At 53.4% G+C, this 25,487-nt stretch overlaps 1 protein-coding gene and 1 non-coding gene across 2 annotated transcripts; both read left to right on the top strand.

Moving 5' to 3' along the window:
• Positions 1-352: 352 nt before the first annotated feature.
• TRNAM-CAU lies at positions 353-425 on the top strand. The gene has a single exon. It is a non-coding gene; the product is annotated as a tRNA-Met (tRNA).
• Positions 426-10,872: 10,447 nt separating this feature from the next.
• Positions 10,873-25,375, top strand: CSDC2 (cold shock domain containing C2). Its single transcript, XM_006068903.3, has 4 exons — positions 10,873-11,202; positions 21,006-21,304; positions 22,612-22,734; positions 23,495-25,375. Exons 2-4 carry the CDS (start codon positions 21,129-21,131, stop codon positions 23,655-23,657), a joined length of 462 nt encoding a protein of 153 aa, XP_006068965.2. The 5' UTR covers positions 10,873-11,202; positions 21,006-21,128; the 3' UTR covers positions 23,658-25,375.
• Positions 25,376-25,487: the final 112 nt, after the last annotated feature.

Below are 25,487 nucleotides of genomic sequence, written 5' to 3'. Positions count from 1 at the left end.
AGTTCAGTCACTCAGTCGTGTCCGACTCTTTGCGACCCCAGAGACTGAATCATGCCAGGCTTCCCTGTCCATTACCAACTCCCGGAGCTTACTCAAACTCATGTCCGTTGAGTCGGTGATGCCATCCAACCATCCCATCCTCTGTCATCCCCTTTTCCTCCTGCCTTCAGTCTTTCCCAGCATCAGGATCTTTTCCAATGAGTCAGTTCTTTGCATCAGGTGGCCAAAGTATTAGAGTTTCAGCTTCAGCATCAGTCCTTCCAATGGCTATTCAGGACCAATTTCCTTCAACATGGACTGTTTGGATCTCCTTGCAGTCCAAGGGACTCTCAAGAGTCTTCTCCATGGGATTTCCTTGGTGGTTCAGTGGTTAAGACTCTGAACTCATAATGCAGGGGGCCCAGGTTCGATCCCTGGTCAGGGAACTAGATCCCATATGCAGCAATTAAGACAAAGTGCAGCCAAATCAATTAAAAATAAATTTAAAAAAGAGTCTTCTCCAACACCACAGTTCAAAAGCATCAATTCTTCTGCTCTCAGCTTGCTTTATAGTCCAACTCTCACATCCATACATGACTACTGGAAAAACCATAGCTTTGACTAGATGGACCTAGGTTGGCAAAGTAATGTCTCTGCTCTTTAATATGCTGTCTAGGTTTACCAGAGCTTTTCTTTCAAGGAGCAACTGTCTTTTAATTTCAAGGCTACAGTCACCATCTGCAGTGATTTTGGAGTCCCCCAAAAATAAACTCTGTCACTGTTTCCATTGTTTCCCCATCTATTTGCCATGAAGTGATGGGACTGGATGCCATGATCTTAGTTTTCTGAATGATGAAGATCATGGCTTCCCATTGAACTAGTAATAAAATCCAAAACCCTTCTGGTAGCTCACAAGGCTTTGCAGGATCTTGACACTACCCACAGGCCTCCAGCCCCATTTTATTCTCTCCCAGCCTTCCAATCTCATTCATCTTCCTATGGTAGCTAACGTGGGCTTGGGCTAAGAGAAGTTAGTAACTTAAGATCATGGGTTGCTAAATGGCAGAAGTGGGCACCACTGAAATCTCTACACTATACAGTCTCTAAAAGTTGGTGGGTCATGGAAATACACTACAGGGTGTTGTGTGTGGGTTTTTTTTAATGTTTATTAATTTGGCTACATTGGGTCTTAGTTGTAGCACTCAGGATCTCTGTTGGGTCATGGGGAATCTTTCACTGTGGTGCACAGACTCTCCAGTTGTAGCCTGTGGGCTCTGGAACACTAAGGGTCCGTAGTTGCTGCCTGCAGGCTTAGCTGCTCTGAGGTCTCTGGGATCTTAGTTCCCCAACCAGGAATTGAACCTGCATCCCCTGCACTGGAAGGCAAATTCTTCACCCTTGGACCACCAAGGAAGTCCCTGCAGTATGTTTTAAACAAACAAAAAGAGACTTGGAGTACATGACAGAGGCACTCAGAAATGCATGGTCCTTCAATTTGCTGATTTTACACATATAGGGATATCTCTGTAAGTCTGGCTGCAGTGACCAAATTTGGCCTTCTCTGCATCTATATTATTTATAGGTCTGTCTGCTTTTCCTAGGATTTGAGCTTCTTGAAGTTGGGAGGAAATGTGACTTTAGCTCTTTATTCCCACAATTGCCCAACATCATTTCTAAGATGCCTTCAGTAAAAGTGTTTAGGAAATCATATTAATTCTTTCTCTCAAATCTCTCGAAGTTTTCCTTCTTCATTTCATTCCCACAACTTACTGCTCTGAAGGGCTCTTCATTGCTGCCCCAGAGCTTAGCCACCACACATCCAAGCTCCTGGCCTCAGTCTTTCTTGCAAGTGACCCACCCACTGTCACAAAAGCCTTCCCTTCATGGATTTCTTTTGTCTACACAGAAAGTTCTGGACTAAGCCCAACCTTCCTCTTCAGCCTAACCTCCCTTCTGTCCTCCAGTCACTGGGAGCTTCCAGCTCCAAGGATGGAGATAGTCCTTTTATAGTCCAGTCTTGAACACTCCTTTACCTGAAAACTCCTACTCATTCATCAGAACCCAAATGTAATAACTTTCTCATTCATTTATTCAACACACTATGTGACAGCTGTTAGAGATCCAGTGGGTAAGAAGAACTGGTTTCTAGGCCCAGCTTAAGCTCAGAGGGGTTGGGAGAAGGAGAGGGAGGGCAGGGCCAGAGGCTTTGAGAAAAACAAAAAATGTTTCAATGGGTTTATGGAGGAGATGAAAACTGGTAAGACTGAAGACCCCTAGGCAGGGTCCAGATCACAAAGGCCTTATTATTATATTTATTAACTTTTTGGCCAGACCCCACTGCATGTGGGAATCTCAGTTCCCAGACCAGGGATGGAACCTAGATCCCCTGCATTGCAAGGAGATTTCTTAACCACTGGACCACCAGGTTCATTAACTTTTAATTCTTACACCAGCTGTATAAGGTAGGGGTTATCATCATCATCATTATCTAATTTATCTCACCATCATTATCTCATCTCAGTTTGCCTCATCTAAGGCAAAGGGCTTCTCATGTGGCACTAGTGGTAAAGAACCCACCTGCCAGTGCAGGAGACGTAAGAGACACTGGGTTTGATCCCTGAGTCCGGAAGATCCCTTGGAGGAGGGCATGGCAACCCACTCCAGAATTCTTGCCTGGATAATCCCATGGACAGAGGAGCCTGGCAGGCTACAGTCCGTAGGGTCACAAAGAGTTGGACATGACTGAAGCAACTTAGCACACACTCGCGCACAAGGCTAAGAGAAGTTAAGTAGGTCATTCAAGGTCACACAGCTAATAAGTGGCATAGCTGGAATTCAGACTCCAGAGCCCTCCTAACCACTGGGCTTATGCCACCACCTCATTAGCCCAAGGGCAGCAAAGGGAAGCCTTGGGAGGTTAGAACCAGGAAATGACACCGGGACATGTGAGCTGGAGGAATAGTGGGTGGGAGGAGGCTGGTGGAGAAAAGAACACCAGAGAGGAAAGTACTGGGTGACCCCTATAAGAGGAGGCCCGAGCAAGTCGGTAGCCATGGAGAGCGAAGTTGGGCCAAGTCCAGAGGTCTTTAGGGGGTGGTCTCAGATAGGGTGCAGGACCTGGGGATGGAAGTGGGAGGAGCCCAGGCCCCAGGCCTTTCACTGAGATGGGAAACTGGAGGAGAGCCAGGTTGGGGCAAAGAGGCCAGGGCTATGGAGTTCGCTGTTTTGGGTTCCCAGGCTTCTTTTATGGTGTTCAGCTTACGGGGTTGTAACAGTGATTTGTTGGCACGATTGGTTTCCTCATTAGTGAAAACAGGGACCAGGCCTCCTTATTAATTCTCTGCGTCGTTCCATGGATGCTTTGAGGTGGCTGACAAAAACGCACAAAGACTTAGTCCGCCAGCTCCTTGCAGGCCCGGGACTCTTCTGTCGTGTTCCTCTCCATCCTCCCAGCCTAGCCCTGTGCCTGGCACAAGGGCAGGGCTTGTAAATACATGCTATTTGAAGGAACAAAAGGATACCAAAATAATTGCTAAGAACAAAGGAGTGAGGGAGAAATCGAGTTGGAAACTAATCCAGGAGGAGAGTCCAGTGGGTGGTTAAGGGCATGGAGTTCCCACGCCGCAGCGCACTAGCTGAGCAGCGGCGGCCGGTGAACCTCTCAGCAGCTCATGGCCCCCCTGTAAAGTGGAGATAATAATAGAATCCATCTCAGATGACTGTCCATCAGTGGAGGGCTGGATGAAAAAAGATACATGGTGTACCATTGAGAAAATAATACAAAGCCATATGAAAGGATAGAATGTTTTCTGTGTATGGATGGAGAATGATATTGAGAATATATTATTAATATAAAAATGCAAGGCACAGAGCAGTCTATATGGGATGTTACTATTCATGTCAAAAGGAGAAAAATAATACTGTGTGTGTGTGTCTGTGTGTGTTTGTGTGTCTGTGTGTCTCTGTGCGTGTTTGTGTATGTGTCTGTGTGTCTGAGTCTGTATGTGTGTGTCTCTGTGTGTCTGTCTGTGTGTGTATCTCTGTGTGTGTCTGTGTATCTGTGTATGTTTGTGTGTCTGTGTGTGTATCTCTGTGTGTGTCTCTGTGTGTGTGTATCTATGTGTTTGTGTGTGTGGGGGGTCTGTTTCTGTGTGTGTCTCTGTGACTGTGTGTGTTTCTCCATATGTGTGTCTATGTGTGTGTCTGTATGTGTGTTTGTGTCTCTGTGTGTTTGTGTGTGTCTGTGTCTGTGTGTCTGGGTCTGTGTGTGTGTGTCTCTGTGTGTTTGTGTGTGTCTGTGTCTGTGTGTCTGAGTCTGTGGTGTGTCTGAGTCTGTGTGTGTGTGTCTCTGTGTGTTTGTGTGTGTGTCTGTCTGTGTGTGTATCTCTGTGTGTGTCTGTGTATCTGTGTGTGTTTGTGTGTCTGTGTGTGTATCTCTGTGTGTGTCTGTGTCTGTCTGTGTGTGTGTCTCTGTGTGTTTGTGTGTGTGTGTCTGTGTGTGTATCTCTGTGTGTGTCTGTGTATCTGTGTGTATGTGTCTATGTGTTTGTGTGTGGGGGGGTCTGTTTCTGTGTGTGTCTCTGTGACTGTGTGTGTGTCTGTGTGTGTGTTTGTGTGTGTGTCTGTGTCTCTGTCTGTCTGTGTGTGTCTGTGTGTGTCTCTGTGTGTTTGTGTGTGTGTGTCTGTGTGTTTGTGTGTGTCTGTCCGTCCGTGTGCTTGTGTGTGTGTGTCTGTGTGTGTCTCTGTGTGTTTGTGTGTGTGTGTCTGTGTGTTTGTGTGTGTCTGTCTGTCCGTGTGCTTGTGTGTGTGTGTCTGTGTGTGTCTGTGTGTTTGTGTGTGTCTGTGTGTTCACGCAGGTACGTGTGCACTGATCACACTGGCTGTCTCCAGGGCAAGGAACTGAATGCCTGAGGGATGTGGGAGAGGGACTGGGTAGGAGGGAGAATGTTTTAAATGCCCTTCAGAATCTGTGATGTGTGGGATCATGGGGCACAGTGTCCACAGGCTTTGACCCCTTAGGGTCACCAATCAGAATCTCAGGAGCAGCCTGTTGAAATCTCTGGCTGGGAGATGGGAAAGCCGGAGTCCTCACTGCTAGGGAATTCCCATCACTAGGCGTGTCCTGAGTTGCTCAATTGTGTCCAACTCTTTGTGCCCCCATGGACTATAGCTCGCCAGCCTCCTCTGTTGATGGATTTCCCAGGCAAGAATACTAGAATGGGTAGCCGTTTACTTCTCAGGGGATCTTCCTGACCCAGGGATCAAACCCAGGTCTTCTGCATTGCAGGCAGATTCTTTACTGCCTAAGCCACCAAGGAAAGGCAATACAGGAGACCCGGGTTTGATCCCTGGGTCAGGAAGAACCCCTGGAGAAGAGAATGGCTACCATTCAGTATTCTTGCCTGGAGAATTCCATGGACAGAGGAGCCTGGCGGGCTACAGTCCATGGGGCTTCAAAGAGTCAGGACTGAGTGATGAACATAGTTTTGTATTCTCGTGCAAAACGTGCAGTGATTGTTTTAACCTTACTATAATTTGTATCATGGGAACATATTACCTATTCAAATTCAAAACTAAATAAAATTTAAATTAAAAAAAGCAATTAAGATTTTTTCCCATCTTAAAAAAACCCTCTCAGCCCCCTTTCCGTCCAGCTACTGCCCCATTTTCTGCTCCCTTTACCAGCAAAACCGCTTGAAGGAGTCATCTGCATTTTCTGTTTCCAAATCCTCTCTTCTTGTCTGTCTTCAACCTGCTCTGGTCAGGGTTTTGGCCCTACCTCTCAACCCACGCTACTTTCTCAAGGTCAACAATGGCATCCACGCTGGCAAATCCAGTGGCAATTCTCAGTCCTCAAGGACAGCATTTGTCACTCCCTCCTCCCCCACACCCGGGTCCTCCTCCCACCTCCTCTCCCCACCTCTAGATGTGGGCGGCCTCAGGACTCCGCTGAGTAGTCTATACACCTGTCTGCTCACACCCCCATTTGGAGACTCAAATTTCACCTGGGCCAAAATGGTCATCTCTTCCCCCACAAGCCTGCTCCTGTTAGACTTTCCATCTTCAAAAAGGACTTCATCAGGGACTTCCCTGGTGGTCCAGTGGCTAAGATTCCATGCTTCCAACACAGGGTGCCCAGGTTCAATCCCTGGTTGGGGAATTAGATCCCCTCGTGCCTCAACTAAGTTTGCAGACTGCGACTAAAGGTCGCACATGTCACAACTAAGACCCGGGACAGCCAAATAAGTCAACTAATTTTAAAAAATAAGTTAAATGTCACTCAGAAATTCTCAGTCCTCCTTTCCTGACCTGGCAATGCTCCATCTCACTGGAGGAAGAGCCAGTTCTTGGGATGGCCTTCTTAGCCCTGAAGGGTGCACCGGTGATCCCTATGACCGCATGCACCCATGCCTCTGCCTAGGGGCTGTTTCTCAAACCCTGGGCATCCTCCCCACTCATGGCCTCTGCCTGACGCTGTCTCCTCTCCCTAGAACATTCTCCCTCTCAGCACCCTCATGTCTTCCTTCCTCACCTCCTCTAGGTCCTCGCTTTAATGTCACCTCAATGATGCTTTCTCTGGCACCACCCCTCCCATTTTAAATTGCAAACCACCCAGCACCACCCCCATTCCCTCCCTCATCTCCTTGCGTAATAGCTTTCTATAAGCATTTACTGTCTCCCGACATGTGACATAGTTATTTATTAGGTTGTTTTACTGCCTCTCTCCTTCTTCCTGACTGTAAGTGCCACGAAGACAGGGGTTTGTGTCTGTTTTGTTCACTGTTGATTTCCCACTACAGCACTTAGAAAAGTGTCAAGTGCACAATAAGTCCAGGACAAATATTTATTGGATGATTAAATCAGAGCAGGAAAAGAAAGCATTAACCCTGAGCTACGCATGGCCCTGTAAATGAACTTGCTATTGACAAAGGAAGAATTTGGCTCCAAGATTTCTAGCAGTCAAAACAAAGAGAAAAACATCTCAATTATAAAGTGGAAACTGTGGGTGGTTTAGTCACTAAGTCGTGTCCAACTCTTGGGACCTCCTGCCAGGCTCCTCTGTCTATGGGATTCTCCAGGGAAGAATACTAGAGTGGGTAGCCATTCCCTTCTCCAGGGGATCTTCCTGACCCAGGGATCGAACACTGGTCTCCTGTATTGCAGGCAGATTCTTTACCAACTGAGCTATAAGCTGCTGCTGCTGCTAAGTCGCTTCAGTCGTGTCCGACTCTGTGCGACCCCATGGACTGCAGCCTACCAGGCTCCTCCGTCCATGGGATTTTCCAGGCAAGAGTACTGGAGTGGGTTGCCATTGCCTTTTCCAAGCTACAAGAGAAGCCCAAAATAGAAACTAATCAATTTTAATTGGTTAGGAACATTTCAATTATAAAATATAAACTAACCAGGTATTTTCTGGATTTTCCTGATTCTGAGCTCTCGGAGGGCCTTCTCCAGGTTCTCAAGGCATGGAGGCTCTGAGGAGCAGGATGATGCCGTTGACCGTGTCTGGAAAGGCCCAGAATGACACAGACCCCGCCGAGGACAGCTGGGGAGCACTGGGAACGGTGGTCCTAGAAGGAACCTAAATAGAGCATCCCAGGACGTTACTCTCTGTCCTGGTTTGAGCCAGAAAGCAAAGTAGAAAAAGTCAATAGATGTTTGTTAGGGTTGCTGTGCAGGAGGCCCTGCTCTGGGGGGCTTGTGCTCCGGCAAGGAGGACTCACAGGAAACAGGAAAACAAACAGAGGCAGGTCCTCTCTCAGGCCCTGCTGTTGAGAAAGCTCACAGGCAAATCTGATGGTGAGGGTGGGGCAACTGCTCCTCTGGCCAAGGCGGTTAGGGACGACCTTGCTTGGATGGTGAGCGTGGAGGGAGCACTCAGTTTGGGAAGGCTGGAGGTGTTCAGGACCGTGTATCTGAGGGCAGATGGCTGATCGAGGCCCACCTCACAGCCATCCCAGGGCCAGGTCAGCTGGGGGTCAGCCTGGCTCACCCCAATCCTCTGGGAAGGGTGCAGGGGAGGCTGGCCGCGGGTCAGGGACCCCCCTCTTCTCATCACAAAGAGCTCCTCCTAATGACTTGAGGAGATCCAGGCAGCTACAGCACAAGGAGATGCTCACCCATGCACCTTAGGGCAGGCTCCAGCCCCAGGCAAGGCCAGGAGAGCATCCCACACCCCCAACATCTTGCCTGCCCTGACCGTTATCCTGGACAAGCCGTGAGGCTGCCAGCAACACCATCTCATTTCAGATGCGGAGCGGACCTCTTGTCAGGCACCCCCCCAGATCTCACACAGCATGGCCTCTGCCCTGCTATTTTCTGCACCAGCCACATCAGAAACCCTAAGTTCCTTGAATATGCAGTGTTTGTTTTTTTTTGTTTTTTTGGTGGCAGGGCATGACATGCAGAACTTCCTCATGCAGCAACAAAGACCCAGGCCAAAAATTAAAAAAAAAAAAGAATCCACTTTCCAATGCAGGAGATGAGGGTTCAATCCCGGATGGGGGAACCAAGATCCCCTGTGCTTCAGGGCAACTAAGTTCACACGAGGCAACTACTGAGGCCATGAGCTGCAGCAAAGATCCAGTGTGGCCGAGTTAATAAATTAACTGAAAAGTAAATAAATAAATAGGATGCTTATGGAGGGCTGCACAAACCAGTGCCATTTAAAATGAATAAATAAATAAAAATAAAATTACTAGTACAGGCAGCAGATGAGTCCCACAGCAGAGGATACGGGTGTCCAGGGAACTGAAGACACTTCAGAGCAGTGTAATACAGCAGAAAGAACAAGAATAACGAAGCCAGAATTCTTGTGCTTTAATTCCAGCTCCGTTACCAGCCGTGTGGTGCTGGGTAAGTTTCTTAAACTCTCTGTGCCAAAGTTTCAGCATCTGTCAAGTGGCACCAACACCTTAGCAGGAGTGTCTGTACCTTAAAGGGTTTTGTGGATTCAAGGCCTTGGAAGGCCAGGACGGGGCCCCACGGGTGGGCTGATCGTCAGTAACAAAATAGGGATTTTAAAGTTCAGTTGGAACCAACAGGACTAAGGGGCTTCTCTCTCCTGACCCACCTCTACAGCCTCACCAAAGTGAGGAAGGATTTCTAGGGGGTGAGCTTTTGAATTCTTGGGTTTTCACAGAAATAGCCTGCATGGCGGAGCCCCTGGTTTTAAGCCGATGATTTCTTTGTTACTCAGCTGCTGGTGGGTGGGTGGGCGGTGCCTTGGGCTGCTCATTTCCTGAATGAACAGCTGTGCCCTCCCATCTTCGTGGAGAATAATCATAATACTACTTCAAACCTCAGCCCAGCCTCCTTCATTCACGGCTCCCGGCTGCCTGGCAGCCGCAGCACTTGCTTGCCCGCCTGCCTGCGGGGCAGGGAGGGCCTCAGAGAAGGGGAGGCTGGATGTGCAGGGAGGGGTAAGGCCCTTGGCCCTGGTCTACAGCAGACCAAACCACAGCCTTCTCAGAGCTGGCCTTTGAGGCCCTGCCTCTCGGCCTCCAGACTCATAGCCTACCTCTCCCCTCCCGCGCCCCCTCCAGCCACACCAGCCTTCTTCCCAGAGCTCTGGCACGCCAGCACTCACACCCACCTGAGGGCCTTCGGACAAACCACCCCCTCTTCCCACGGTTCTCTTTAGACCCTGGCAAGACTGGCTGCTTCTTGTCACCAGTGGCTCAGCTTAAACATCATCACTCCAGAGAGGTCCTCCCTGACTACTTCCCTCTGCTGGCCCATAATCCACTGTGCAGCCATCAAGACTCAAGGCTGAACCAACTCCGAACTTTTCTACTTCAAGTACTACCTTTGGGACTTCCCTGGTGGTCCTGTAGCTGGGACTCTGTGCTCCCAATGCGGGGAGCCGGGGATCAATCCTGGTCAGGGAACTAGAGCCCACATGCCAAAACTAAGACCCAGCACGGCTAAATAAAATAAATAGGTATTTTAAAAATATGTTTTAAAAAGTCACTGCCCTTGTGCCAGAGAAGATCTCTTCCTGCAGTTCTGACCACATCATTTGTTCATTGACTCGTGCATTCACCCAACTCATTGGGTTGCCCTCAGTGCCTCTTACTAGCCATTTTTATTAGGTATTTGTATCTTTCTGGTCTCCCTTAAAACTCTCTGCTCCTTTTTATTTTAATAAGACTTCTTTTGAAAATGCTAGGCTGCGTCAGCTGTACTAAAGATATACGAAGGACAGACTTTCTTCTTTCCTGAGGAGAAGGGATGGGTAGGGGGACGAGGAGCCAGTCTGTGGGGGGGGGCCCTCCAGCCAGGCTTGTACACCAGCTGCCCTGGAGCCTCCGACAGCCCCCTCAGCAAGGGCCTCCTTCTCTGCTTTCCAGAGTCGTGAGAGGCTTGCCCAGGTCACCCAGCTTGGAAGCGCCAGGGCTGAGACTCACACCCAGGGCTTCCCAGGCTGTGGAGTCTGTGTGTGTGTGTAGCCACCTTTCACTTCCTTAGGGGCCTCTTCAATTCAGTGCAACCCAGCAGAAACAGCTCAGGGTCTGCCATGAGCTAGACAGAGGAAGACATGAATTCTTTCGACTAGACTTGCCCACATGGGTTCACTGAGGGGGAGCCCAGAGCCAAGGGAGGGAGAGAGCAGTGGAGGGCAGGGGCCACTCTGCTGAGGGGACAGAAGGGAGAGGGCGGATGGCAAGTCCCTGGGGCCCTGCTGCAGCCTCCACTCTTCCAGACTCACCCTCCACCCCACAGCCTCCTGGCAGACACACACACACTCACCACCCTCCTTGCTCTCTAACTGCCAGGAATGCAGGCTGTCCCCAAGCTCTTCCCCCTTGCATTCCTCAGCAGCTACTCCCACCTGGCAGGGCAAATTATACCCTGGCCTGGCAATAAAAGCCACTTTCCAGAAAAAGAAGCTTCGGAGGCCCCGAGAGACGCAGCTCACTCTCTCACACTGCCTGTGTCTGACTCAGGGGCCCGGTGTCCCTTTAAGCAGGGAGTACAAATTCCCACCCCGGTCCCTCCCTCCTGCTCTTCCTGACGTCAGGAGGAAGGCGTGTGTGAGTGAGTGAGGGGCCTGAGGTGCCGCATGCTCACACACACACACACACACACACACACACACAGAGTCAGACACACAGCACATCTCTCAGACCCATCCCTGCTCATCAGCTCCAAGCACGCCAGAGAGAGACCGAGTCTGAACGGCTGCAGGAGGCTGTGTGGGACCTCGGCCGCCAGGGAGAGGTAAGGGGCTAGACCCTGGGACAGCGGGCGCTCCAGCCCTGGAAACTGGCTTTAACGATGGGGGGCAGAGGGAGGTGCAATGGTGAGGGGGGGGAGGCTCTGGGAAGGTGGGCCCCCTCCCCTTGGGCTGGCCCAGGCCAGTCCAGTTTACAGAGGAGAGGCAGGCATATGTGAGTGTGGAAGAGTCCACCCGGCCATCCCGCCCCTCTCCCTCGCTCTGCCTGGCCCCCAAGGGAAGCTGAGGCTGCGTGGTTCCTCGTGAAAGGGTGTCTGTGTGTGTGTGTGTGTCTGGGACTTGTGTCTGGCTCAAGAGGCAGAGAACAGCAGACACCTGCCAAGCCGTAGCCGCAGCCTCCTGTCTGGGAACCAGGGGGGAGAGAATGACTGGAAAATAATTGGGTTCCTACCAGACGCTGAAAGCAGAGTGCAGCAGGGAGCGACATGGATCGTTCCCCCTGGAATTTGGGGCTGGGGCCAGGGAGGGACCGTCGGGGGCGGGGGCGGGGTGGCAGGCAGACAGTTGGACCTGGAGCAGCTGTCTCATCCTGACTCTGTTTCTTCCGTGATGTGTTGGGGATAATTGGGCTAATTGGCTTGGAGAGGTGGCTCCATGCTATTATTTCCCCCTTGGCCTTGGAGCCACCCCCACCAGGAGCTTTTGCTTCTCCCAAGGCCACTCCTCTCCCAGGCAGGCTGGTCTTGCGCTGACCTCCACCATTGCCAGGGCGCAGCCCCTGGAGGGCAGGGGTGATCAGCCAGGGTCCACTGGGTCCCCTGCCATGGGATTCAGGGACTCAGGCAGCCTTGGGTAGTAGTGCCAAGTCCCCAAGTGGCCTGACCCTGGCACAAGGAGTCCAGGCGGAGATAAGGGGTGATGCTGGCACCCACAAGGGAGACAGCAGGTTCCTGCCAATCTGCCAGCCTGCAGACTCTTCTCAGGGAGAGGGGAGGGGGCCGCGGGGAGCGAGAACAATAATAAATACAGACTGTGAACTGCTGCATCCGCTGGGGCTGGGGGAGGGGAGGAGGAAGTGCACCCGGGTGGAGGGTGGGCCACCTTTCTGAGAGCCTGGCAGCATGCCTGCCTGGATGGGCTTCAGGGGAGGCCTCTCCCTGGGAAGGGGGCTGTCTGCAGCCCCCTGGGGGATGGGGAGCCTGTCCTGCAAACCTGACTCTATCTCAGAAGCCTCTGAGTCCTCCAAATTCTGGATCTCTCCTCCCCCCAGCATTTCCTTGAAGTCTTTTCAAAAAACATCTATTTCCCATATTTGCCCCGCCCCTCTGGGTCTGTGTGACCCTCCTCCAAAAAACAAAAAAAACAAAAAGAAAAGACAGGTGTAAGTAGGAACCAGCTCACAAGGGCCTGGGAGAGGCCAGAGGACAATCTTGGCCACAGAGCTTTCTCCCAGGCCTGGAGAGAGGGGATGGGCAGTGGTCACGGAAGTCCGCTGGCCGTGGAGGGAGCCGCCCTAGGAGGAACTTGGGGGTCCCACATTGCTGGGTGGTGAGGGAGGGAAACCCGCAGGCTGGTCTGGAGGCAAGTCCCCTGGAGTGGCACCAGCAGAGGGCGCTCAGGGCCTGGCTGAGCTCATCACACTGGTCACAACTAACATGGCCAGGACCCGAAGACTGGTGGAAAGAGGAGGGCTCGGGGCAATTCGGACCTTTGTCCACGCAGACCATTACGATGGGAGGCAAGAAGCAATGGGACGGCTCTTCCCCCCTGCCCCAAGCCAGCGAAATGATGGGCACCAGGATAAGTGGCCTGGCATGCTGGAAATCCCATGGGTCCCGTTGATTTGAGTTCAAGCTCAGCCACTCTTAAGTGTGATTTTGACCAGTCCATTCCTCTTTCCAAGGAGGGCTCAGAGTGGGAAAGCAACTTGCCCAGGGTCATACAGCCCTGCAGGGCTGGGATGTGAGCAGGGCTCTCTCGTGGTGCCCATCCTGGCATCCATACCCTCACTAATGCCCACGAAGCCCAAAGGCCTTAATCATAAGAGCCCTCCAGGGCAACCTGGGGACATGACAAGGAGGAGAGTTAAAGGGTCTCAATTAAGCTCGAGTATTGGCTGGGGCAGTGCCCCCCCACACCGTACACACACGCACACACGCATATGCACACACACACACACGCGCGCTGTGGGAGAGGGAAAGAACCAGGTTTAATTAGGTCACCTCCAGCTGCTCCAGCAGCTTTGGCACTGATGTATTTTAAGGAGTGTCTGAGAGGCTGGGAGAGGGCAGGGGCACTGGGCAAGAGCCGGCTTCTGCCTGGTGGTCCTGAGGCTGTCTCCTCGCCCTCCTCAGGCCTATCCTGGGTAAGACCTCAAAGTCCAGAAAGCCCTTCCCCCATCACCCTGTGTTCCCTGTCCTTCCCCCTAAGTCATCGGACCCACGCCTCCCACTGTCTGCTCCTTTTCAGTGGGGGCTTGGGCTGGGATGCTTTTATGGAGGGAATTGTTTTTAAGCTTGCTGTAGTTGGCAAGTGACTCACCCAAGGTCACGGTCTGAGTCAGCACAAAGCCAGGAATAGAACCCCAAGCCCGGTTCTTCCTTCTGTAGGGGTGGCGGGAGCTTGCAGGGACCGGCATGTCCTCCCTCCCTCCCTCCTGCCTGAGGCCTCTGTCCTGCCCCCACCTAGGGTACTAGAGTGTGGGCCCCAACTGGCTGTGTGACCCCAGCAAGACTCTTCACCTCTCTGGGCCTCAGTTTACTCCTCTGAAGAATGGGGTTATAATGATAATTACCTTGTAGGGCTGTTGTGAGGAATAAATGAGGAAAGGGGGCAAAGGGCTTGCACGCCTCTTGGCACGTGGTTACTAATCCATCGATGGTGGCCATGATCTTGCCATGACCAACCACCCTGTGTTCTGCTTGTCTGTCTGTTCCCCCCGGACCCAGGCTCTCTCAAGGCAGGGCTGTCTCTTCTCCTGTTTGTTGTCCCAGTGCCTGGCAATCACACTCAGTTAAGCGTGTGCTTTTGACAACCTCAGAGGAGAGGTGGAGTGACCCTCATGCGTCATCTGGATCAATGATGATTCATGTAGCCGAGGAGAAAATTGAGGCCCAGAGAAGGGCAGGTGCTTGCCCTAGGTCACACAGCCTCGGGTGGTTGAGCCAGCCTCGTTTCCCTGACCTGCCCAAAAGGAAAGGGATTCACAGGGTCAGCAGAAGACTCTGACAGCCATCTCCTGCCCAGTTCTTTTGGGGGAGTGGATAATTGGAGGAGCCCCAGCACCAGGCTGATGGTCACCTGCTGATGTGGCTGAATCACCATTCACAGCCCCATGGCGCTATATCAGGACCTTGCCTAGGGTTATCTCTGAACAGCTCTGATGTTTTATTTTTACCTCCCCTGGCCTTTTGTCTGCAGAACTTCTGGGGCTTGATCTTCATGCAGGGAAATGAAGAGGAGCTTGGCTGGCAGGGTCAGAACCAAAATACTCTCAGGGGCACCACTGACACAGCTCCTTGGCTCCTCTCGAAACCTGGACAAGGACTATGATTCACGCTATTTGACAGATGGGTAGACTGAGTCTCTGGAGAAGGAAATGGCAACCCACTCCAGTATTCTTGCATGGAGAATTCCATGGACAGAGGAGCTTGGCAAGTTACAGTCCATGGAGTCACAAGAGTCGGACACAACTTAGTAAACCACCACCAGAGTGAGTCTCAAAGAGAAAGTGTTGAGACTTCCCTGATGGTCCAGTGGCTAAAACTCCAAGCTCCCAATGCAGGGTGCTCAGGGTTCGACCCCTGGTCAGGGAACTGGATCCCACATGTTGCAATTAAAGATCCCACATACCACAACTAAGATCTGGTACAGCCAAATATCTAAATAAATAAATATGTTGTTTTAAGGGAGGGTCACCCCACTAGGACACTCTAGAGCCAGGAGTCAATCCTGGGTCATCTGGGACTCAGGCTGTCCTCTTGCCCTCCAGCTGCTAGTTCTGAAGGGCATCATTCCAGGCCAGAGATGGCCCCAGGCAGGCACACCAAATCCCTTGGGGGTCAGGCTCTAGCTCTGTTTGAGTTGAACCAAATATTCTACAAACACATCTAGTTCTCTGCTCTCAGTTATTTCCCCTTTGCTTTCTCAGGGAAAATTCTTGTGGGAACTTATCCTCAGAGGAAGACACCATTTGCTTTCAGACAAATCTGGCCTCTGTCGCGTACCTGCTGTGTGACCTTGGGCAAGTCACTTCACTTCTCTGAGCTTCAGCTTCCTCATTTGTAAAATGGACACAATTGTAATTTCAACATTTTGCGGCAACTGGGAGATTTAAAAATGGAAAATAATTTCTGTAGACTCTGTGGGTTCCCTGGCAGTCCAGCGGTTACAACTTCACCTTCCACCACAGGGGCTGCTGCTCTATTCCTGGTCAGTGAGCTAAAATCCCATATGAATGGTGGCCACAAAATCAAAACGTAAAACAGAAGCAGTATTGTAACAAGTTCAATAAAGACTTAAAAGACTTTTTCGTAAAGACTGTATATAGCATTCAGACGATCAAAGCCCTGGCTTCCCTTGCCCCCTTCTGCAGCAACATTCTGGAGAAAGAATCTGAGCTGGAGGCTTGCTCTGCATCCACTGGTTTGGCTCTCTCTAGTTTCCCAGGCTACCTTGCACCGTGCAGCTTCTTCAAGTCCACGGCTCTGGCATGGATCAGAGAGGCAAAGACTCTGTCCAAGGTCACACAGCAAGTCAGTAGCAATACAAGGACTGAACCCAGGACTCCTGACTCCCCACTCCAGGGCTCCAGAGTCAGATTGCCCTGGTTCAAGCGCTGGCTCAGACATTAATGGCTGTGTGGCCCCGAGTGAGTGACAGCCTCCCTGAGCCTCAGTTTTCTCATCTACAAAATGGGGTCATAATAGCAAGAGCCTTACAGTACTGAGGCAGGGACTAGATGAAAGGAGAAACTATGAGGGGCAGGGCAGGGACCTAGTGGGTGGGCGAGTCCTTGGGGAAACAGGAGAGGTGAGAATAAAGAGTGGGTTTGGCTCCAGGGTCTCTCCTTTCACCCACTCCCTCTCCCCCCGCAGCCCGTGCCCACCTTAGCCACCCTGCCTGGGAGGAGCGCCCTTTCATCTAGCACCTACTCAGTGCTTCCCACACTCCATCCCGTGTGGTCCTCACTGATGCCCTTGGAGGAGGTGCTCTCGTAATCCTCATTTTCTAGCAGAGGAAGGAGAGAGGGGAGATCCCAGCCCCAAATCCTTCCCGAAGGCCAACTCCCCACCTTCTCCCAGGGTGGGTGGGGTGATGGATGGGGAGTGGGAAGGCATACATGTTCTATCTCCTTCCCCTTCCCCTCTGCTGCCTGGCCCACTGCGGGAGGGGAAGGAGGAGGCTGCCCTCCACCCCTACCTTGGATAGTGCCTCTTACCCCTCCCCACTGCCCACGTCGCATGGAACCTGAGAGCCAGGCTCATTCAGTCTTGGGTCCGGAGGCCTGGCTGGCCAGAGCAGGGCCCAGCTCAGCTGCATCTCCCTGGCAACAGCTGAGGACCGCCTCAGCCCCTCCCCTACCTCCTTCCCTCCCCTCCACCCCCTGCGACCTCCCAGCACAGGCTGTCACTGCCAAGCACAATACCAGGCCTGGGAAAACTGTGCAGTGGGCCGCCCAGGACCGCCTTGCTTCCTGGAGAAAGGGAGGCCGAGTTTCTCTCCCTGCCACCTGCCACCCTCACCCAGGTAGGGTAGGGGGCACCCAGGAGTGCACCCCAGGGCATCTCCTGCTCTTCTGTTGTCATCCTGGGTAGCTTTGCTGCCTGTCTTCCTTTTCCCTAACAGTGTTATTGAGGTATCATTCCCACACTATATAATTTATCTGTTTATGATGGACAAGTCAGTGGCTTTTAGTGTATTTACAGAGCTATGCAACATCACGATAGTCAACTTGAAGACATTTCCATCACCCCCAAAAAGAAACTCTGTACCCATTAGATGTCATTCCTCATTTTCCTTCGCCCTTCCCAACCCCTAGAACCACTAATCTTCCCATCTCCATGGGTTTGCCACTTCTGAACATTTCACATACGTGGAATCAGGTAATATGCCATCTTTTGTGACTGGCTTCTTCCACCTAGCAGCATGACTTCAAGGTTCAAGGTTTCAAGTCCAGCTGTCGTATAGCTCTATCAAAACTTCATTTCTTTTTATGGCTGAATCATGTTCTGTTTCGTGGTGAACCACACAAAGACATAAACCACATGTCTTCATCTGTTTATCTGGGGATGGGCCTTTGGGTTCTTTCCACTTTGGGGCTTTTATGAATAATGCTGCTGTGGACATTCATGTGCAAGTTTTGTGTGATCGCTTTTCTTCTTGAAGCTTCCGTTTTCTTCACTCTAAAATGGGGACAAGGGAATTCCCTGGAGGTCCAGTGGTTAGGACTCTGCTCTTTCACTGCCAAGGGGGCAGGTTCAATACCTGGCTTTTAAAAGTTAATTGATTAGTTTGTTGTTGTTGAGTCGCTCAATCGTGTCAGACTCTTTGTGACCCCACGGACTACAGGATGCCAGGCTCCCCTGTCCGTCACCCTCTCCTGGAGTTTGCTCAAACTCACGTCCATCGAGTCGGTGATGCCATCCAGCCATCTCATCCTCTGTTGTCCCCTTCTCCTCCTGCCTTCAATCTTTTCCAGCATCAGGGTCTTTTCCAATGAGATGGCTCTTTGCATCAGGTGGCCAAAGTATTGGAGCTTTCGCTTCAGCATCAGTCCTTTCAATGAATATTCAGGGTTGATTTAATTAATTCAATTAGTTAACTAAATGGGGATAAAAATGCTAAACCTGGCCCCTGCCTGCCTCCTCAAGTGGGCTCGGAGAGAAAAACCGCACCTCAGCGTGAAGGACCCTGAGGGGCAATTCTGACCCTCTGTCTGCCTCCCTGCGCCCCCGCAGCAGCTCTGCGGGCTGGATGGAATGTGTTGGGGGCCTGCTGAGGGGGAAGGACACTGAATCTCCACTCCCAGGGACGGCAGAGCCAGCTCATCACCTTGACCCAGAAAAGTCCCACCTGCTGTAGGACATTGAACAGTGGCCAGGAGACCTGCCAGGGAGTTGAGTGGGGGTGACTCCTCAGCTATTCCAGTCCATGCAGGGCTCTAGAGTCCGAAGGCATCTTAAACGCCTCCCTGGAAACTATGGGTTTGCAGGGGGCAGGGAAGAGATGGAGGTCAGAAATAGACTTAGCTCAGAGATTCACCTCTGGTCCCAGGGTGGTGGAGGGAGTGAAGGAATGGGGGCGAGGGGGTGGAGAGCCTGTCACCCTCACTCCTATATGTCATGGGCCATGGGCAACTCTTTATATCCCTGCTTAGTCAAGCCTCACCATAGCCCATGAGGGAGTGAGGCAGGGTTTCTCAGCTCCGTTGTACAGGTGAGGAAGCTGTTGTTCAGTCACTCAGTCGTGTCCTGCTCTTTGCGACCCCATGGACTGCAGCACACCAGACTTCCCTGTCCTTCACCATCTCCCAGAGTTTGCTCAAACTCATGTCCATTGAGTTGGTGATGCCATCCAACCATCTCATCCTCTGCTGCCCCCTTCTCCTGCCCTCAATCTTTCCCAGCATCAGGGTCTTTTCCAATGAGTTGGCTCTTTGCATCACGTGGCCAAAGTACTGGAGCTTCAGCTTCAGCATCAGTCCTACCCAAGAGTACTCAGGGTTGATTTCCTTTAGTATTAACTGGTTTGATCTTGCAGTCCAGGGGACTCTCAAGAGGAAGCTGAGGCTGGTGGAAGTGCTACCCAAGCCAACAGCTAACATGCAGCGAAACTGGAGCTCTCCTGGTCCAGGCGTCCTGCTGGCCCCGCTGTGGCAGGCCACCCGCTCCAGGCTCAACAAATAGTCTAGCGTCTCTTGGAGCCAAGAGTTTTCCATCCCAGGGGACCCGGAGGGTGAATGGGTGCATGGATGGGGTAACTACATTCTCTTCCTCCGCAGAGAAAAATACAGGACGAAGGACTTCCCTGGTGGTAGAGTGGTTAAGAATCAGCCTTCCAATGCAAGAGATGCAGGTTTGATTCCTGATTTGGCAATAAAATCCCACACGCTCAGGGCAACTAACCCTGACCGCTCAACGAAAGATCCTGCATGCCCAACTAAGACCCGATGCAGCCCCCCCAAAATAAAAAGAATGACTTTTTTTAAAGTTTATCCAGGCACTGAGCTGCTGTCAGGGGAACTTCTATGGATTAGCATTGATAATAGCAATTTATTGGGTATCTACAAGATGTCAAATGCTATCACACACACACTAAATCATTGAAGCCATAGTCCCTTTGCACGGTAAGCATTCTCAACTTCCTTTTAGAGAGGAAGAAACTGGGGCTAAGGAAAAATCTCCAACATTACAAAGAGCTCACCATACCCCAGTCCTACTTCTAAGTATGTAGAATGTCATCTAATCCTCACAGTGATCTCTCTATGAAATAAGAACCAATGCTTTTCCCATTTTACAGAACAGGAAACCAAGTCAAAGGCTATGAGTGTTGATCAAGGCTGCACAGCCAATAGTTAGAGAAGGATTCAAACCCAGGTCATTGGGGCCTGGAGCCCACACTCCCACCTGCTATGTTGAAACTGTTGAGTGGCTTGCTTGAGGTCACCAGGTTACAGGTGACAAAGCTGAGATTCAGACCCAGGTCTATAGATTGGAAACTGCTGGCAATTGTGCCAAATTGTGTTCCAGGTCATCGGCCACTTTACGCATCCCACCTCCTAGGCCTCCAAGTTGAAGAATTGAACTGCAAGCTGGAAGGACTTTGTGGTTAGTCTCAGTCAGCTCGGTCCACCATTAACAAAACACCACAGACGGGGGGCTCCACGGAGATATTTAGTGAACATCTCCACGGAGATATTCCGGTTCTGGAGACTAGCGGTCCAAGTTCCGTGTGGCAGCATGGTCTGGTTCTGGAGAGTGTTCTCTTCCTAACTTGTAGACCACCCCCTGCTAGGGCTTCCCAGGTGGCTCAGCAGTAAAGAACCCACCTGCCAACACAGGAGATGCAAGAGATGCAGGTTCGATCCCTGGGTCAGGAAGATCCCCTGGAGAAAGAAATGACTGACAACCCACTTCAGTATTCTTGCTTGGAGAATCCCATGGACAGAGGAGCCTGGGGGGCTACAGTCCAGTGGGGTCGCAAGAGTGGAACAGTAATGAAGCGACTTAGCACGCTCGCACGCCCCCTGCTGGCTGTGTCCTCACAAGGCAAGAGGAGAGGTGGCAAGCTCTTGGGCAGGCATGAGGAGGGAAGGGTATCTCCTTCTAAGGACACCAATCCCATAATGGGGGCCGCACCCTCCTGACCTCATGTAAATACTTTTTTATTTATTTGGCTGCTCTGGGTCTTAGTTGCAGCACTTGGGAATCTTTAGTTGTGGCATGCGAACTCTTAATTGCTGCACGTGGAATCTACTTCCCTGACCGAGGATCAAACTTGGGCCCCCTGCATTGGGAGCGAAGAGTCTTAGCCAGTAGACCACCAGGAAAGTCCCCTTCCTTACCTCATCTAAACCCAGTTACCTCCCAAACGCCCCCATCTCCAAATACCATCACATTGAGGGATTCAGATTTCAATAGGTGAATTTTAGGAGAACACAGTTCAGGCTGCAGCAAGGTTCTAAGACCCTTTTGTCTTTCTGGTGAGGACCCTGTGTCAGGGAGGGGCTGTGAGTGGCCTGAATTCACGGTTGGGAGCAGCAGGCAGGCCCAGCCCTCCAGACGCGTGTCCAGAAGCTGCCCACCCTGGTCCACACTCACCTGTACCTCTCTCTCCCCCCTTCCAGACGGAGCCTGTGGCTGGTGAGGCCGCCGAGCAGGGCCAGGCCGGGCCCTGCCCGTCAGGAAGCCCAAGCCCTTCTCCGGCCCCTGAGCCTGGGAGCCCGCCTGGCTCTCCCGCTGGCCCCGCCATGACTTCGGAGTCTACGCCGCCCGCGGTCGTGCCCCCGCTGCACTCCCCCAAGTCCCCTGTCTGGCCCACCTTCCCCTTCCACCGGGAGGGCAGCAGGGTCTGGGAGCGAGGCAGTGTCTCATCTCGGGACCTGCCCAGTCCCCTGCCCACCAAACGGACCAGGACGTATTCAGCGTGAGTACCTGCCCCTCGCCCAGGCTCCACTGATCTTTCCCAAGACGGGGCTCCAGGTGGGGCTGTCTGGCCTCTTCCTCCGCCATCCCCTGCTGTCCTCACCTGAGGGCAGGGGAGCTGTGTAAGGACCTTCTAGTAACCACGAGCATTCATTCATTCAGTCTACCAAGCTGTATGGAGCTCCTTCCCCAGGGGATCCAGTGATAAAAAAGGCAACACCTCAGTCCACAAACTGCTTATAATTCAGGGGGAGTTTGTCCACAGTTCACGACAGCTGGCAGGGTTAGGGGTGAGGACCCAGCATCGGGCTTCAGGGAAGATGTCGTAGCTGGCCTTGGAAGATGTATCAGGAGAGGAGGGAAGCTGAGTGCTCCCACTGGATGAAACTGCCTGGCCAAGAGCCGTGGCACGTGGCTGACCTCTGGAGAGAGGTGGGCAGGCTGGACAGAGACCAGCCCTGGGCCTTCGGAATTAGGTCACTGGGGGGAGTCAAATTGAAGAGGAGGTTTGTGCCAGCCACCTGGGCTTCCCTGGCGACTCGAACAGTAAAGAATCTGCCTGCAGTGTGGGAGACCTGGATTCGATCCCTGGGTCGGGAAGATCCCTGGAGAAGGGAATGGCTACCCACTCCAGTATTCTTGCCTGGAGAATTCCAGGGACAGAGGAGCTCGGTGGGCTACAGTCCAGGGGTCACACAGTCGGACACAACTGGTAACTAACACTTTCACTCATGGGGGCCACGCGGAGGCTGGTTTGGCTTGGCCAAAGGAGGGGTCTGATGGCAGGTGCAGATCGTCCCCTGTGTCCACACCAAGGCCAGGCACAGAGCAGAGGCTTAATAAGTGATGCATGAAGGGCTGAGTGACAAATGAGCGAATAGGATGGAGACTGCTGCTTCGGAAGAGAGTGAGCTCCCTGTTCTGGGAGGTATTCAAGCCTAGGCTGCACACTCTTCACTCAGCAGTCTTACAACAGGAACTCACGTAAGCCAAACCAGCCTCATGTGGGGAGGGTCCTGTGTACAGAGAGGGGAACTGGCTGGCAGTCAGGCGGCCCACTTGCTGGGCCACCTGGGAGAACCAGTTTTCCCTCTCTGGGCCTGTCTCCTTATTGTCCAGTGGGGTGATGAGAGGACTGAACTAGTCGCATTATAGGTGGTTTCTGCTCCGGGGAGGGTTTTCTAGGCAGGCTCTGCAGGCAGGGCGCAGGAGGGCTGTGTGTGTGTGTGTGTGTGTGGGGGGGGTGTCCAGGGAAGCAGGGGGTGGCGTGCTCAGGCCACATGTCCAAGCCTCCTACCCTATCTTTAGGACAGCCCGTGCCTCGGCTGGCCCAGTGTTCAAGGGTGTCTGTAAGCAGTTCTCACGCTCACAGGGCCACGGCTTCATCACCCCCGAGAACGGGTCGGAGGACATCTTCGTGCACGTGTCTGAGTGAGTCCCTCCCAGCTCCCCGTTCTCGGCTGGGCCCTGCTACAGGGTCCCAGCAGTGCCTCCAAAATGCCTCCCTAGGCCTCTGCCCTCACTGGCTGAAGTCTGTGGTCCTGGCAGCTTTTTTTGCTCCTAGGGCCTTTAGGGGCAGGGGTGGAGGAGGGCTGGGGCCAGGTGGAGAAGGGGAACCCCAGAAGCCCTGGGACCCACTGCCTGAGTCCTGGATCCTGTTCCCACACCATGGGGGTTTAGGGGGCTGGGCCAGCCCCTGGGCCTTTCAGCCTGGAGGGGGGCTAGGAGAGGCGGGGTGGTCTTGGTCTGGACCCCAGCCCTCATGCCAGGCGTGGCCTGTGGAGTCCCTGAGCCCTGAGCCTTGGGGACCTCCCTGAGTCCTCTCACGCTCTGAACATTATAGCGGTGGTCCCCAACCTTTCTGGCACCAGGGACCGGTTTCGTGGAAGACAATTTTTCCATGGACCGGAGAGGGATGATGTCAAGATGATTCCAGCACACTGCGTTTATCGTGGGCTTTGCTTCTATTATTATTACATCAGCTCCGCCTCAGATCATCCGGCATTAGATCCCGGAGGTTGGGGACCCCTGCTTTACAGCATCGCGAGGGGCGGTTTTGATTTCTCTTTTACGAGTCTGGCTCTGGCTCCACGGCCTCGGGAGGCCCAGGGTGAGGCTGCCCTCAGGCCAGACCACAGGGGCTGTCCAGGGACGAGGCATCCCCAGGCTGACGCCCCTCTCCCCGCACCAGCATCGAGGGGGAGTACGTGCCGGTGGAAGGCGACGAGGTGACCTACAAAGTGTGCCCGATCCCGCCCAAGAACCAGAAGCTCCAAGCCGTGGAGGTGGTGCTCACCCAGCTGGCCCCGCACACTCCCCACGAGACGTGGTCCGGCCAGGTTGTGGGCTCCTAGGCTGGGGGCCCCCGTGCCAGCCGCCGAGGGAGGGAGGGAGCCACACAGGGCGGACGGGCCGCAGCCAGCCCTGCGCCCCACCGTGCCGGCCGCGCCAGTCCCCCGGGCGGCCTCGGTGTGAACGTGTGTGTCTGTGCTTGTGGACATGAGTGTGGGCCTCCATCCACCCCGTGACCCTCGTGTGAGCTGGACCGAGGCGGAAGCCACCAGACCTGCCTTCTCTGCTTATCTGCGTTCTCCTCCTGCCCCTCCCCGCCACATATGCACAGGACCCTCTTGCCCTCCTAATACCCGTCCCAGGGTCCAGTGAGCCTCTGAGGGCCGGTGTCAGGCCTGGGGCTGGGAATCAGGGCATTGGTGGGCCCTGCCCTACCAGCTTGCTCCCCTCGCCTCTGCCTCAGGCCTGGCCAGCGGGGTTGTCGGGGGCGACTCTGCCTGTGCCACTCACATCGTCCCCTCTGGGCTGGGGTCTCCCCCTGGGACCTGGATCTTTCTCCCCCAGAAGCCAGGCCAGTGAGTGCTTTGGGGGAGCCCCCTGGCCTCTTGCAGGGGAAGAGGGTGAAACCTGGAGGCAGACAGCCCCTCTTCCCCACTGCCAAGGCCCAGCCCCGGCTCCTTCCTCCTCTCCCCCCAGCACACTGGAGAGGCAGGAGGCAGTTTGGGGAGCTCAAGGCCAGCCCCTCCTCAGCAGCCTGGCAATGGCGGTAAACCCCAAACTGAGGCCACGTCCACCACCCTGGGCCGCGCTGAGCCTTGCCGCCTCCGCCCTCCTTGGAGCTAAGCCTTCAGTGGGGTGGGGGCATAGGTCCCCAAGCCTGGACGGAGCCACCCCCTTTGCCCTGACTCACAAACCCCACTGATGCTCAGCCTGTGCCCACCCATCACAGCTGCGAGGACCCAGCAGTGGACACACACACCCCCCTCAGGCAGGGCCGGGCAGGGGCACCCACCAGAATAAGCCCTTAGCCTGGGAGACCACCAGCCCTGCAGGCCCCTTGCTGGACCCTGTTCCCAAAGCCATGCGGTAGAGGCTCCCGCTGGCCCCCCACAGGCCAGTGGCCGAGGTGTGGTCCCCATCTTGTCCATCCCTTAAATGCGTGGCAGCCCTCTCCCCTTTGACCAGGACGGGTTTGTGTGCACTCTTGGGTAGTGCCCCCTCCACCTACTCCCTTCCAGAGAACACATCACCTGGTGGGGGAAAAAACGGGGTTCAAAGGAGGGCTTGCCAGGGGGTCACCCTCAGGAGACCCAGTCTGAGTAAAAGAGGGGCCCGAATGCCCACGATGGGGGGTCAGTGACTGTCTAGGAGGATCCCGGCCCTGTTGCTATGTGTACCCCACCCTGTCCGGAGGCTGGAAGACCAGAGCTGTTAGGATGCACTGGCCAGCCCCCTAAAACTCAGAATGGCCCCAGTTTGAGCTGGGCCTACTCAAGCAAGGCCTGAAGCCTTTCACCTGAGGAACAGGCTCCCTGGCTTCCTCGGAGGAAGGTTTACTGGTGCAGGTTAACTCCTGGGAACCCCCAAGACACCCGCACCCCCACCAGGAGTAGGCTCCCCCCTTTTAGGCACCAACCAGGAGGCAGACTGTGTTAACAGCAACCCTGGCCCGCCCCACTCATGGCCCTACAGTATCCAGTAAGACCTCCTGAGACCCCCACCAGCCTCCTGGATCCCCCATCCTTCCTGACACTGGCAATAAACCCTCAACTGTGACTCAGCCTGGCCCAGAGCTGCCTGTCTGTCTGGGTCCTGGGGGAGGGGGCTGGGGGACGACACCCCAAACAGCTCTTGTTTGGGGTTCAGTGGCCCACCCTCCTGGACTGTATCAC

This window comes from Bubalus bubalis, chromosome 4 (genome assembly GCF_019923935.1).
Source record: "Bubalus bubalis isolate 160015118507 breed Murrah chromosome 4, NDDB_SH_1, whole genome shotgun sequence".
Lineage (NCBI taxonomy): Eukaryota > Metazoa > Chordata > Mammalia > Artiodactyla > Bovidae > Bubalus > Bubalus bubalis.
Note: the sequence above shows the minus strand (reverse complement) of the source record. Positions and strands in the feature narration are given on the sequence as shown.